Source organism: Labrus bergylta, chromosome 5 (genome assembly GCF_963930695.1).
Source record: "Labrus bergylta chromosome 5, fLabBer1.1, whole genome shotgun sequence".
NCBI classification, from domain to species: domain Eukaryota; kingdom Metazoa; phylum Chordata; class Actinopteri; order Labriformes; family Labridae; genus Labrus; species Labrus bergylta.
In genome coordinates, this window is record NC_089199.1 from 23,020,135 (window position 1) to 23,033,467 (window position 13,333).

The 13,333-nt window shown below is 43.8% G+C and overlaps 1 protein-coding gene across 2 annotated transcripts in view; it reads left to right on the top strand.

The window, feature by feature from the left end:
* Positions 1-13,099, top strand: part of flnbl (filamin B, like) — a 71,863-nt gene extending 58,764 nt beyond the window's left edge. For both annotated transcript variants that reach the window (XM_065955225.1, XM_065955226.1), the window contains 13 exons: positions 41-214; positions 688-846; positions 1,005-1,208; positions 2,498-2,650; positions 3,279-3,401; positions 4,561-4,827; positions 5,834-5,971; positions 6,056-6,171; positions 9,106-9,238; positions 9,366-9,542; positions 9,825-10,043; positions 10,195-10,401; positions 11,388-13,099. In XM_065955225.1, the coding sequence (XP_065811297.1) occupies positions 41-214; positions 688-846; positions 1,005-1,208; positions 2,498-2,650; positions 3,279-3,401; positions 4,561-4,827; positions 5,834-5,971; positions 6,056-6,171; positions 9,106-9,238; positions 9,366-9,542; positions 9,825-10,043; positions 10,195-10,401; positions 11,388-11,575 (2,258 nt within the window). In that variant the 3' untranslated portion in view covers positions 11,576-13,099. The remainder of the gene's footprint in view (positions 1-40; positions 215-687; positions 847-1,004; positions 1,209-2,497; positions 2,651-3,278; positions 3,402-4,560; positions 4,828-5,833; positions 5,972-6,055; positions 6,172-9,105; positions 9,239-9,365; positions 9,543-9,824; positions 10,044-10,194; positions 10,402-11,387) is intronic.
* Positions 13,100-13,333: the final 234 nt, after the last annotated feature.

Sequence of the window (13,333 nt, forward strand, 5' to 3'; positions counted from 1 at the left end):
AATCCATTCAGTGTGTCTGTCTGAACGTCCGTCTGTCCAGGCGGTCTGGACTTGGCGATCGAGGGTCCGTCCAAAGCGGACATCAGCTGTGTGGACAACAAAGACGGGACGTGCAGCGTCAGCTACCTGCCCACTCTGCCCGGAGACTACAACATCCTGGTCAAATACAACGACGAACACATCGCAGGCAGCCCGTTCACCGCCAGGATCACACGTGAGACACACACACACACACACACACACACACACACACACACACACACACTCACACTCACACTCACACTCACACACACACACACACACACACACACACACACACTCACACTCACACTCACACTCACACACACACACACACACACACACACACACACACTCACACTCACACTCACACACACACACACACACACACACACACGCCAACACACACAAAACACAAACACACACCAACACGCCACTACATAAGCAGATATTTGAATAAAACTTTATTGCTTATGTTGTACGTTGAAATACGGTATGATTTATGACATCATTTTAAAACCGGAGAAATCCGAATTTCAAGATCCATACAGAAAAAACTAAACTACCAGAACTCCATATTTAATAACAGATCAGGTGTGCCAATTTAATTACATTAAAATATAAAATGAGTCTTCCCCTAAGTCCACGCCTGGTGTGTTTGTGTTTCAGAGGACAACCAGCGGCGCTCTCAGGTCAAACTGGGCTCGGCTGCCGATTTCTCTCTGGACATCAACGAGACCGACCTGAGCCTGCTGAGCGCCACCATCAAGGCGCCATCCGGCCGCGACGAGCCCTGTCTGCTGAAGAGGATGGCGAACAACCACATCGGTAACACACAAACCCGTACACACAAACACACACACATTTATAAGACGGTGCACACTCTTAAAGTTAAAGGGACAAAATATTTAGCTCTCTACCTCCATCGCCCCCCCCTCCCCCCCTCCTCTATTTATGTTGTCCATCTCTCCGCCTCTTCCTCTCAGGTATCTCCTTCATCCCCCGCGAGGTGGGAGAACACAAGGTCAGCATCATGAAGAACGGCCGTCATGTCCCAAACAGTCCCATCACCATCATGGTCGTCCAGTCCGAGATCGGAGACGCCAGCCAGGTCAAAGCCCACGGAGACGGCCTCGTCCAGGGAACAACCTTCACCGACGCCAGCTTCGTGGTCGACACGCGGGATGCCGGTCAGTATGGAAAACTCCTACTCGTCATCACTGTTGATTATTTAACGGTTTAAAGGTCTTCTTTTTTTTTTTTTTAAAGGCTAAAGAATTTTTCACTTTATTTGTGGTGCTATTAAAATTAAAACTATATCGTTACCACGGCAACAAATATATAATTCCAAGGTAACAAAAATTGGGTACTTTCTTGAATTTAATAACCCATTTTTGTACCGAATTTTTTTTTTAACTTCAAGTTAAAAAAATGACTGAACTACTATTGATCTTTTTAAAGTTTGTATTGTTTTGAGACACTCGGTGTCAAAAAGTAGAACTTGGCCGATTAATCAACCACGTGAAAACACCAGCAGAGGGCGCTATATGGCTTTCAACAAGCATCAGATTCTCTCTCTCTTAATATCACTATCCACCCCAAAACTCCAATATCGGTCAGACCCTCTCAAACATTTTGACAACCTTAGTCCAGACTGAAGTAAATCAACAGTTTTCTGATTGGTTGATGTGAATATAATAAACTTTAATCCTGACTCTTTTTGATTCTGAGACCATCAAGAGGTTTTCTCTCATTGTTAAAGGGGCTATATGTAAATTTTTACATGTATAAATCGTTTTTAATCGCCCATTAATAAGCGAACTGTTAACTGATGTGAAAAAGTAGATCTTCACTGTCTATCTGTGTCTGTATAAAAAGTTTCCCCGGGTCGTATTTTCCACGAAAGCTCCAGGAAGTGACATTTTATGCACGTTCTCAGCGTCCTCCTCACTCTGCTCCGCATACAGAGATCAACAGTACAAACTCATCACACACTCCCGCTCTCAGCCAGTGCCTGCCGAGACTGTCGTTTGTAGGATGGAGATTGAATACAGACACACAGACTCCTTCACACACTTTCACATGTGTATGACCATTTACCTCCTCTGTAAACATTATGCCAGTAAATATCCAGTGTTTCGCGGCCGATGATGATGCTCGTTTGTGTACTTCCGAGCACGCGAGGGAGAGCGAGCAACAGGTTACTGGTGCAGTTCGCCTAACAGCCACTCGGTATAGCTACAAACGCAGTATTTTTGAAAGTTACATACAGCCCCTTTAAGAATGAAATGTTTAAATGTTTAAAAAGTTGTGAAATCTGTCACAGACATAACTGATATGTCATGACTTTTGTTTGATGTCAACTTAAATCAAAGTTTGCAGCTTTTACTCTGTCCTACAGAGAATAGTGAACACAACCAGACTCAGAGGTCAAACATCTGTTTTCTGCTTCATTTTAATGTAAAAAATCTGTTTGCAGGTTATGGCGGCCTGGCTCTGTCCATCGAAGGTCCCAGTAAGGTGGACATCCAGACTGAGGACGTAGAGGACGGGACGTGTGGAGTCACATACTGCCCGACTGAACCGGGAAACTACATCGTCTCGATCCGCTTTGCAGAGGAACACGTCCCGGGTACGAACCAAGTTAATTATCGACTGTTAATGTCGGAAATGTCAATAATTCTGTGTTAACTATTTAGTTTAAATGCAGGGTTTTTTATGTGCATAAATTTACATGCATAATTTATATTTCAAGGCGCCGGTAGCCTAGTGGTTGTTGATGCACCCCAATGCGCGGAGGATGCAGTCCCTCTAGCCGGCCGCCTTGGTTCAAATCCCACCTGTGGCTCCTCTTCCTGCATGTCGTTCCCCTCTCTCTCTTTCCCTGATTTCTGTCCTTTGTCCTCTAAATAAAGGCATAAAAAGCCCCAAAATAAATCTTTAAAAAAAGCAACTTATATTTCTGCTCTGTGTGATGAAGAAGAAGTTATGAAAACTCATCAGAATCACAGACGTATCATCCGTACATAAATTCATTTTCAAACCGACCCCTTTGACTGTGACTAAAACTAAAAGGTCAAATCGAACAGACCGTCAGTGAAGGATGAAACGCTCTTACATCCAGCAACGAAACCTTGACTGTGGGTCACTTGCATATTCATGTATTGTGTGTTTTACAAGTTGGAAGCTTTTATGAACCATAATGAAGTATGTAGTATGTAGTTACACAGTTTAATTTGTGATGTGTTTAATGTCAACAGGGAGTCCGTTCACCGTGCGGGTGACGGGAGAGGGTCGTATTCGAGAGAGCATTACCCGACGACAAAAGGCCGCTTCTGTGGCCAGTGTGGGGAGTGTGTGTGACCTCAGTCTGAAGATACCAGGTACACACACACACACACACACACACACACACACACACACACACACACACACACACACACACACAAGCCTTTCTAGACTCATGGTTTCTGACTGTAGGTCTGCAGTGGCGTTCAGTGTCCACACACACCTGCATGAGAAGTGAGGTTTTGTTTTTTCGACTTTAAAGAAAAACTTGATGAGCAGGTCATGAACTTGACTCGGCTTAATTCTGGACTTGATCCTGCATCTGACCTGCTTCTCCTCCTTTTCTTAAACTGGTTTCTGCCTGAACCTCTGACATCTCTCTGGTTCTGTTGTTTCATACTTGGCTCCGTGTGCTGGATCGATCTTTTGTCCTTGTGTCTTAATCTCTTTTTTTTCTGTCTTTCTCTCTTCTATTCTCTTGGTCCCGACCTGCCTCCTTCTCCTTCATCTTTTTACACATCTTTTGTCCTTTTCTTCTTTTGCTTCTCTTGTGTTGTGTTCTGCTTTTTCTCAATTTCCTTCTGTAATATTTTTCCTTCCCTTGTTCTGTCTTTGTCGTTTTCTTTTCCTCTTTTCCTTTATAGCTTTCCCTTTCTTTCCTTCTCCACCTTTTGTCCTTCCACTTCTTCCTCATCCTCCATCCTTCCCTGTGTCATCCCCCCACTTTTCCTCCTCCTCTTCCTCCAGTGAGCTGGTTCCTCCTGGTCTTGTCTCGTCAGCTCCTCTCTCCCTCTCGCTCCTATTGCTCCCTCTGGTGGTCTAGAAGATCCATAGGTCGGGGGACACATTCCTCTGATGTTGCCCGGGATCAGAGCCTCTCTCCTGGCCGTGTGCGCCTCATCTCCGGCCTCTCTGGTCTGGTGTTGGCAGGCAGGGAAAGAGCAGCGAAGGGCATTTGGGTCGTTGATGCCCGCTGCTCTGTGGGCGGGGCCAGGGTGGAGGGTGCGTTGTAGGTTTGCAAACATAACATGCAAATTAACATGGAGTTTGTGTATGTTGGACAACATGAAACAATCGATTTCAAGTGTTTTTAGGGATGGGTTTAATCCCAAATACATGAAACTATTACATCACATTAATTCAAATCTGCACACACAGTTAAGTGACAAAAATCTGAGAAACAACAGGTTACCATGGAGATTATCCAGTGAAGTCCACAGACACACTAAAGCACTAATAAAACTCTCTTTGCAGCCATCGACATGCACGACGTCACCGCAGAGGTCACATCGCCCTCTGGAGCCAGACAGCCTGCCGAGCTGGTCTCCGCGGGTAACGACACCTACTGCGTGCGCTTTGTGCCCACGGAGATGGGCGTGCACAGTGTGAGTGTGAGGTACAGGGGCGTGCACGTGCCCGGCAGCCCCTTCCAGTTCACCGTGGGGCCGCTGGGAGAGGGCGGGGCCGCCAAGGTGAGAGCCGGAGGACCGGGACTGGAGGGAGCACTGGCTGGAGAGCCAGGTAAACACACAGAAATGCGCATATTCCATACAGAAACTTTACAACAATCATTCCCGCCTGAGGGGACCATGCTGAGCTGAATAGAATACAGACCTGTGCTTCATTTCTTTTAGTGACATGCTTCTTTTTGCTTCACTCGATCATCTTTTGTTTTTGAATGAACTTTTGTTTTTGATGCTGCAATAGATACTTTGCTTTGTAACATTCCCCTTTTTTATCCATGTACTCTAATGCTAAGTTGTCCTTTATCCATACACAGAATTACAGACAAAGTTTTTTCTTCTTTGGCAAAAATGATTATAAATAAAGTCTTATTATTTTTGCTATTTTTGTCTTAAGCTGGAAACACGCTAGACAATTTAAGGCCAGATGTTGGGCCTGTTTTACCCCCCCCCCAACAACGATCAGGGGGGCGTGGCCTGATAAACGGCTTGACAAAACCGATTATTTGTCCAAAGAATCCTAAAGTGTGTGGTATCAAGTCGGAGCGCTCCCTGATCTCGTATCATAAATATCAAACGTGATGTTGGGGCTGCCTCCGATGGATGAGGGCGAGCAAACCGGGAAGCTTCACCCACGGGACGCAGCTTACTTTTACAACTCACAAACATCACAGGGAACATAAACACAACTGAGCCCCGCACTGCAAAGTGTACAAGCCGCGCTTATACTGTCTTCTCAGCCAGGATTTCACCTTATTCTTTTTCCTCGTTTTTTGTACACCAAGACAGCCAGCTGACGTTGAATAGTCTCCATATTTTTTGTATATGTTTGATCACGGGGGTGTCTGTGAGATCTTGGGTCTGTAGAATCACCACTGTGAAATCGTTACTACAAACAGCAGGTGTGTGGTCTCAAGGTCTGACTGAATCATGTAGTGTGTGAGGTGGTAGATTATCATGTTAAAAAAAACGTTGAAACTGTCCCCATGTCTGTGGCCTCACATTTTGTTTTGCTCTCTGACATGATTCAACATTCAAACATTTCTTATGTTTCTCTGTTCCAGCTGAGTTCAGTATCTGGACGAGGGAGGCGGGTGCCGGCGGTTTGGCCATCGCTGTCGAAGGACCCAGCAGGGCGGAAATCTCCTTCGACGACCGCAAAGACGGATCCTGTGGGGTCTCTTACATCGCGCAGGAGCCTGGTAGAGGAAACACACGCACGTTTAACCATGATGATTTATCCGTTAAAACATCTCTCTTACACGTTCTCCACCTCGTCTCTCCAGGTGACTACGAGATTGCGGTGAAGTTCAACGACCAGCACATCCCTGACAGCCCCTACCTGGTTCCCGTGGTCGCTCCGGCGAACGATGCTCGCCGTCTCACTGTTGCCGGCCTTCAGGTGAGGCATGAGGAGACACCTCCACACCCAGCCCGCCCCGCCTTGCTAAAGGGCTCCGGGGCAAAGTTGCATAAAATTGATAAGATAAAATCCTGTTCGGAGAGGAAGAACTGAGCAAGAGGGTTCGACTGGATCTGGGTTTTAACTCACAGATATTCAGTTAAATGTCAGGATTCTGTTTGTTTGGGATCTTTGTTTTTAACACTGAGGTCAAATATACATCGAGCAATCTTTGTAGCACGAACAAACTTTATGTTAGAAAGAAAAACAGCACTGGAGTCCACTTCAAAGAGCCATTGAGCTCGTTTTAGAGTCCAAACTAGAGCTTGTAAAATCTAAAAACTCAACAGCCTTCAACACGATATGTCATTTAGCTGAGAAGAAGTTAATTTTGTACATTTATGATCTGGTATACAATCTGTTCCAGAGTTTTCCAGAGCGCCCAGCGTCCTTTCAAATCAACTTTTCAGAAGGGTGGTATTGACGTCTCTGGCGCTCATATCAAAATATTTGATGTTCGTCGTATTTTTGTCTCCTACGGATCGAGTCGTTTACTCATCCTCCTCGCTCCGTATCTGATCGGAGCTGTGATAGAGGAGCCGTCAAAAGCTAAATCCAAGTGCTCCCGAGCACACAGCCAGCACTCTTCTGCACTAAGAAATTGGCCAGGTGGACTCAGAGACAGAAACCGCTTTGACTTGTTACAAACGTAACCATCAGGCGTCCCATAGCAGCGGCCTCAAACATCCCGTTTCAGTCGAACCCTCTCTGTCGTACTTAAATTCAGGTTACAGTTTTTGAACCTTCTTTTTATGCAACTGGCCTCTTGGATGTGACCACAGCCAGGCAAACATGTTGGTGAGTGAGTGCAGTTTACATTTTGGCCAGGAGGAGGGGCTAAAGGAAACGTCATGGGGAGTCTAAGATGGAAATGATTCATCTTTCATCCTGTTATGCTGATAAATCAGCTAATTGTTTGACTCTAAACTTTCCATTTTGGAGCCTCGATGACTCGTTCATTAGCCTCAGGAAAAAACAACGACAACAAAAACTGTCATCTTTTTTGACCCTTCCTGAAAATGCACAGCTTCAAGAAGACTTTTAATTAAATTAGTAATGATGGCTGTACTCCAGGGAAGCTAAAGAGGGGACCCCTAACAAGGTCCATCCTCTGGTTACCATGGTTACTAGAGTTTTTCACCGTTTTTGCCTGGCTCTGGTCATCCCTCTTCTGTGTGGTGTGGAACTGCTGGTGTTTCTCTTGTGTTTCATTTAAAGGCTTTTAACAGAACCTTCATCTTCCTCATCTTCATCATCGTCAGCAGCAGGAATCGTCAGCTCCTGGTTGTCTAGCTACAGCAGATGCAGGCGGGGGCACAGTTGACCTCCCGCTGTCTTTTAGAGACTGTAGTTTTTTTAATCGTCTGTAGCTATAGGCCAAAACTTTTTCTCTGTTCAGCGTTTGGTGAAGCCGAGTCTTACAGTACAGTCGGCAGGTGAAGTGCTGCTCTCTTTAAAATAATAAAATATACTTACTATACGATACTATAAGATACTATACTTAATTAATCCCATGAGGGGAAATCTAAGAACATGCTACACACACATAAGCTGAAATGCACACATATACACAAACAGGATCCTATGGACATGCATTAAAGGAGAGATGTCAGAGTGAGGCTGCTAAACAGGTAGCACACCAATAATACCCAAATAACTCTTTTGAAAGGTCCCATAAAGCCTCTTAATTTCATGTATTGTAATTATAGCTTTATGGTAACATAGTTTGTCGAGCTGAGTTAATTTTTGCAATTAAAAATGTCTCACTTTTAAAAAGTACAAAGACTGTACTTTAAAACTCTTTAGTGCATCAACGTGTCTAACTCCGCTTTCTAACACTGTGGCCGTCTGCCTCTGTCTGCTGCAGCTGCACCGACAGGAGCGCAGGTAAGAGTAGAAACAAGTCGGTACAAAACTATGGAGACAAATCATAGAAATCATAGAGAGATTAGATGCTGTACACAAGACCAGAGTTTTTTTTGTTTTCGCACTTTATTCTCCTTCACAGAGGTGAGTAGGCTTTTAATAAAACTGTTTTTTTAAATGTTACCTAACAATTATTTTCATTAATAATTATCAGTTATTACCAGGGGCGTGTCCAGGCTTTTTGGACTGGGGTGGCCCACCTGAGGCACTGACTTATGTAGGGGTGGCCTGAAGTTTGTGGGCAAATTTACCCTTTCTTTCCCCACTTCCAATATGGAGTTGTAAGTAACACAATTTAGCAACATATTACTCTTTTTAGATGGATTCTTTAAGGACTCCAAAACAGATTTATGTGCAAAGTCACAATTGAAAGTACTTAGAAAAGTAGGCTACATGCAAACTCTTGTGAGAAGTCTGAAATTGAAAAATCAGCAGTCTTGAAAAAAGACAGAATAGTTAATTTCAATTTAAGTCCCGCCTCTGGTCAGGCAACTAGCCAATCATAGATTTGGATTTTGAGGGGATAGTTTGGGTGGCTAATCAGATTTCAAGGGGGGGGAATGCCATCCTTGGCCACCCCTCTGGACACACTCCTGGTTATTACTCATTATTTAGTCAATATATCAGTTTCCCTGTGAATAGATTTGAGGAATTGTCTATAAAATGATGAAAATGTTAATCAGTGTTTTCAAAAGCCCAAATAAAAGGTCTTGTAATTTTAATAAAGTAATCAATCAAAAGATAATCCCGTCCTTACAGTAGTTTGACAAATCCGTCCAATCCCTGTGCTTCATTTTCAACAACACATTCTCAAATAGATGAACCAGAAAATACTTTTCTTGAAGACATGCTCTCACCAATCAACAACTCGTTGAATAATGGATCCAGCTGTGGTTGGCAAATTTTTTATTCCCCACATACACTTAACTGTGTGTCTGACCTCGGTAGGAGTCTGGTCTCAAGGTGAATCACCCAGCATCCTTTGCAGTGCGTCTGAACGGAGCACAGGGAAAGATGACGGCCAAAGTGCACAGCCCCTCTGGAGCCCTGGAGGAGTGTGTCGTCACCGAGCTCGAAAAAGGTTTGTGTGTGTGTTTTTGATGCAACGCATGTTTGAATTCTAGAGGTCCCAAGAAGCCAGAGTGGCTGCTCGTGGTCCTGCTGATCCTCATCCACTGGTTGTCACATCCTTCTGTCCTGTCCTCCAGATAAGTACGCAGTGCGGTTCATCCCCAGGGAGAACGGTATCCACACCATCGACGTCAAGTTCAACGGTTCCCATATACCAGGAAGTCCTTTCCAAGTCAGAGTAGGGGAACCAGGACAGACAGGAGAGCCTGGTCTTGTTTCGGCCTACGGTGCTGGGCTGGAGAGAGGCACAACAGGTATGTTATCTCTCTGTTCACCTGTCTCCTGAACTCTCTCAGGACTTCAGCTAATAGCATTTTTCATAAAGCAGATTTGATTACAGGTTCGCTCAGTATGCTTTATGCCGGGGGTAAAAACGTCCAAATCGTAAATAAGGCACCATGATCTTAAAGGCACCCAGCTAACATCGGACACTGAACCGTTCCATAAAGTTTCATGAACGTTTCTGTACATTTATTAAAAGGAGCCCAACATTTTAACCACTTCCTGTTATAAAGCAAAGTGTTTGAATCTCACAGGGACTCAGTCCGAGTTCATCATTAACAACACTAAGGCGGGCCCCGGGTCCCTGGGCGTAACCATCGAAGGTCCCTCCAAAGTCAAGATGGACTGTCAGGAAGTCCCAGAGGGCTACAAGGTGCAGTACACCCCCATGGCACCTGGAAACTACCTGATCAGCGTCAAATATGGAGGGCCGAACCACATCAGTGGCAGCCCCTTTAAGGCCTCAGTCACAGGTAAAGTGGTGAAGGTCACTCTGCTGAACTCTCTGTACTGTGACTCTGTAGACTTAGACTGCAAACCAGGCGAATTTTGGGAAATGTTGTGAAGTTAAAAAAAAAAAGAGCCCATGTGAAGCATTTCAACATTTTTTGTTACCTATCTCAGGACCTCGTCTGGTAAATGTGACCAATGCCAGCGAGACTTCGACACTGATGGTGGATCCGGCAATAAGGGGGTCCAGCAGCAGCTTCACCTATGCCATGCCTCGGCCGGGCGAGTCAGACGCCAGCAAGGTTCTGAGCCGAGGGTCCGGTCTCAGTAAGGCCTTTGTGGGCCAGAGGAGCAGCTTCTCTGTCGACTGCAGCAAGGCCGGTAAGGAAGACTCCAAACTCTGCATCATCTCTATATCATGGCCTGATTTTAGATTATTAACGACTTATTTCATACTTTATTCACGCTGAAGTTTACAAATACATGAATTCATGAAGGGCAGCAAAAGGTGATCATTGAATTTTTCATTTATCCATTTTTATCCACCATCCAGTTTTTTTTTCATTCAACATTAACAGCCTCACTGACCTTCTAGTGTAACTGTAGATCTGCATAAGGGGTGCTGGCAGCAAATGTGACCCCAGTTTCAGAGCACTTCTCACCAATGCTCATTGTTGTTAGGTTACGCAAGCTAACCTCTTCGCTCGAAAACCTCCACATGAAAGTAATGTGAAGGGAATCCTGTCCTGCCATTGGCAGCAGCTCTACACCTGGAAACTCAGATTAGTTTCTTCTCTGCCATTGTTTTCTACAAAGCTGATATCAGACGTCTCGCCCCTTCTTGATTTTGATTGGTCGATTAGGGAGAAGTGAAATATGACGAGTGTAGTGCTGTTACAAAAAGTTGAACATTTTTCAACTCTGTGCGCTGAGCATAGCGACAAAAAACAACTGAAGCTGACCCTGATCTACATTGTTTTTTTTGTTGTTGAAAATTTATGCTGCCAGCACAAACACAGCTGAGGTCGGTCCCTGAAGATGTTGAATTTAAGATTCACTTATAGTGGTCGAAGAAGCTTAGTGGTTAGTGCACGCCCCCCATGAACACAGACTACAAATCTCATTTGTCATAAACTATCACATACCACAAGTTAGAATTCAAATTGTCACAGGTTTAATGTTCTGTTTTTCTTTTCCGATTTCTATTATTACAGAATTAAGTTTTGGATCATTTAATTCATTCAAAGTTCTTGTAAATCTGTTTTGACTTCGGGAATCTACGTTTGAAAACCAGATGGACTTCCTCAAACTTTAACAACATCAGTGTTTGGATTCTGATCCTGATTTTCTCCCACTTGTCTCCCCAGGTAAGAACATGCTCCTGGTGGGCGTGCACGGTCCTCAGGTCCCCTGTGAGGAGGTTCTGGTCAAACACATGGGTAACCTGCAGTACAACGTGAGCTACGTGCTGAAGGAGCGGGGAAACTACATCCTGGTGGTTAAGTGGGGCGAGGACCACATCCCAGGCTCCCCTTTCCAAGTCACTGTCCCATGATGCACCACAATAAGACCTGCCGACACTCCTCATGTGCCATTTTTTGCATCCCTGTTTGAGTGGACAACTTAGTGGCACTGCGAATGACTGTCCAATTAACTGCTGCTTTATAATGCTTTATGTACTAATGTTGTCTTCAGTTCAAATCACATGTTCTGACTTTCTGCCCCAATAATTAACACGTGGTAACGTTTCTTAGCCTGTCGAGCTGTCCTTGAAAAAAAAGAAAAGATAAACTAAACACAGCTGTGAATGTATAACATGAGCTGGACAATTTGTGCAGTGAATCTGGGAGGCGAAATCTTAAAGAGCGGTGCTGAAAACGACTTGTTCTAAAAAAAAAGAAATTACCTGATTGGATGCAATAGATTCTGACCGAACCGCTATTCTCCATTGACAATTTTTGCACTGGTTTTGGCTCATTTTAAAAGGTGATTGGTATATTAAAGAACGCTGGTTTAACACGAGGAGTTAGTGGATGAAAAAGTCCTGATTTGTAACTTTTTCCAAAAATATTTAACAAGATTAAGAAAAGGTTTGGGCCGAGTGGATCTGAACTTTTAAGTGCTCACATTAAAGTAAATAACTGGAATTACACAGCACTTTGAGGAGCAGACTTTAAATCAGGGACACGTTTCTCTTGGACTTCTTTGAGACGTGTACGCTGCATGATTGTGGACTAGAGGGCCAAACAACCAGCTGAGTTCCCCGCCAAAATAAAAGACAATATGTGTAGAACTTTTCGCTTAAAAATTTCAAAGTGCTGTGAAAGAAACATCTGATCAAACTGGAAGTCTTTGTGATCTGATGGTATGTAAGATGTTTCTTTAGAGCAGTGACCGCTCAGACTCACTCCAACAGGAAAACGCCTAACTGTACACGACTACTGATGTTTGTTTGTTTTTTATGCTCTTCAACCTTGACTCCCAGAACCCTTGTCACACATCTCTAAGTCGATGACTGTTAAAGCTGCCTTCTCACTACTGAATCCAGCACTGTTCGATACGCTACTCCATTACAAAGTAGAGTCGTGGGTTCGATGTTTTTCTCTGTTGTCCCTCCAACTGTATGTTCACACACAAACAGATCTGACTTTGAACTCTGTGGCTCATTTCTGAACTGTGTCACATCGTCCTAAATAGAGTAGAAATCCCGTCCTCTGGTGGGATAAAATCATCAATGCGACCAAAGTTTATCATCCATTATTTTTTGATTTGTCTGAGAACGTTCACCTGAAAGTACCAACAAACAGAAGCCCCGTCTACCACTGCATAACACCATGAAAAATACCAATAAGTATCAGATCTGAGCTGAGGAGGAGAGATCAGATTACTGGTTTGTGTGTAAATCTGGATGAATCTGTTTGTCCTAATCACTGCTCCTTTTGATACTTAAGGGATGAGAGGATTTTTGTACGGGGGATAATGAATAAACGTCTCATTTTGTATGTGGGAATGGGTGTTTTAATGTGAAACTAAAACATGAGCTGATGTACATTTGATAATTAAAAACAACTGGAATGAATCTGTCTTAGACTGTTTTCCTCAAGCAACTTTTTTTTTTTACATCCAATTTCATTCAGGGATGAGTATGAGTTAAAGGTCCAATCTGTAATTAAACTGACTGAAATGATAAAGTGAGCTTACTATATGATCAGACATGAAAGGGGTCATATTATGCTTTTTTTCTGGTTTTATATGCTCTTTAGTGTGTTTTCCATGTGTGCATGTTTAGGCACATCTATGTGCAAAAATTCAA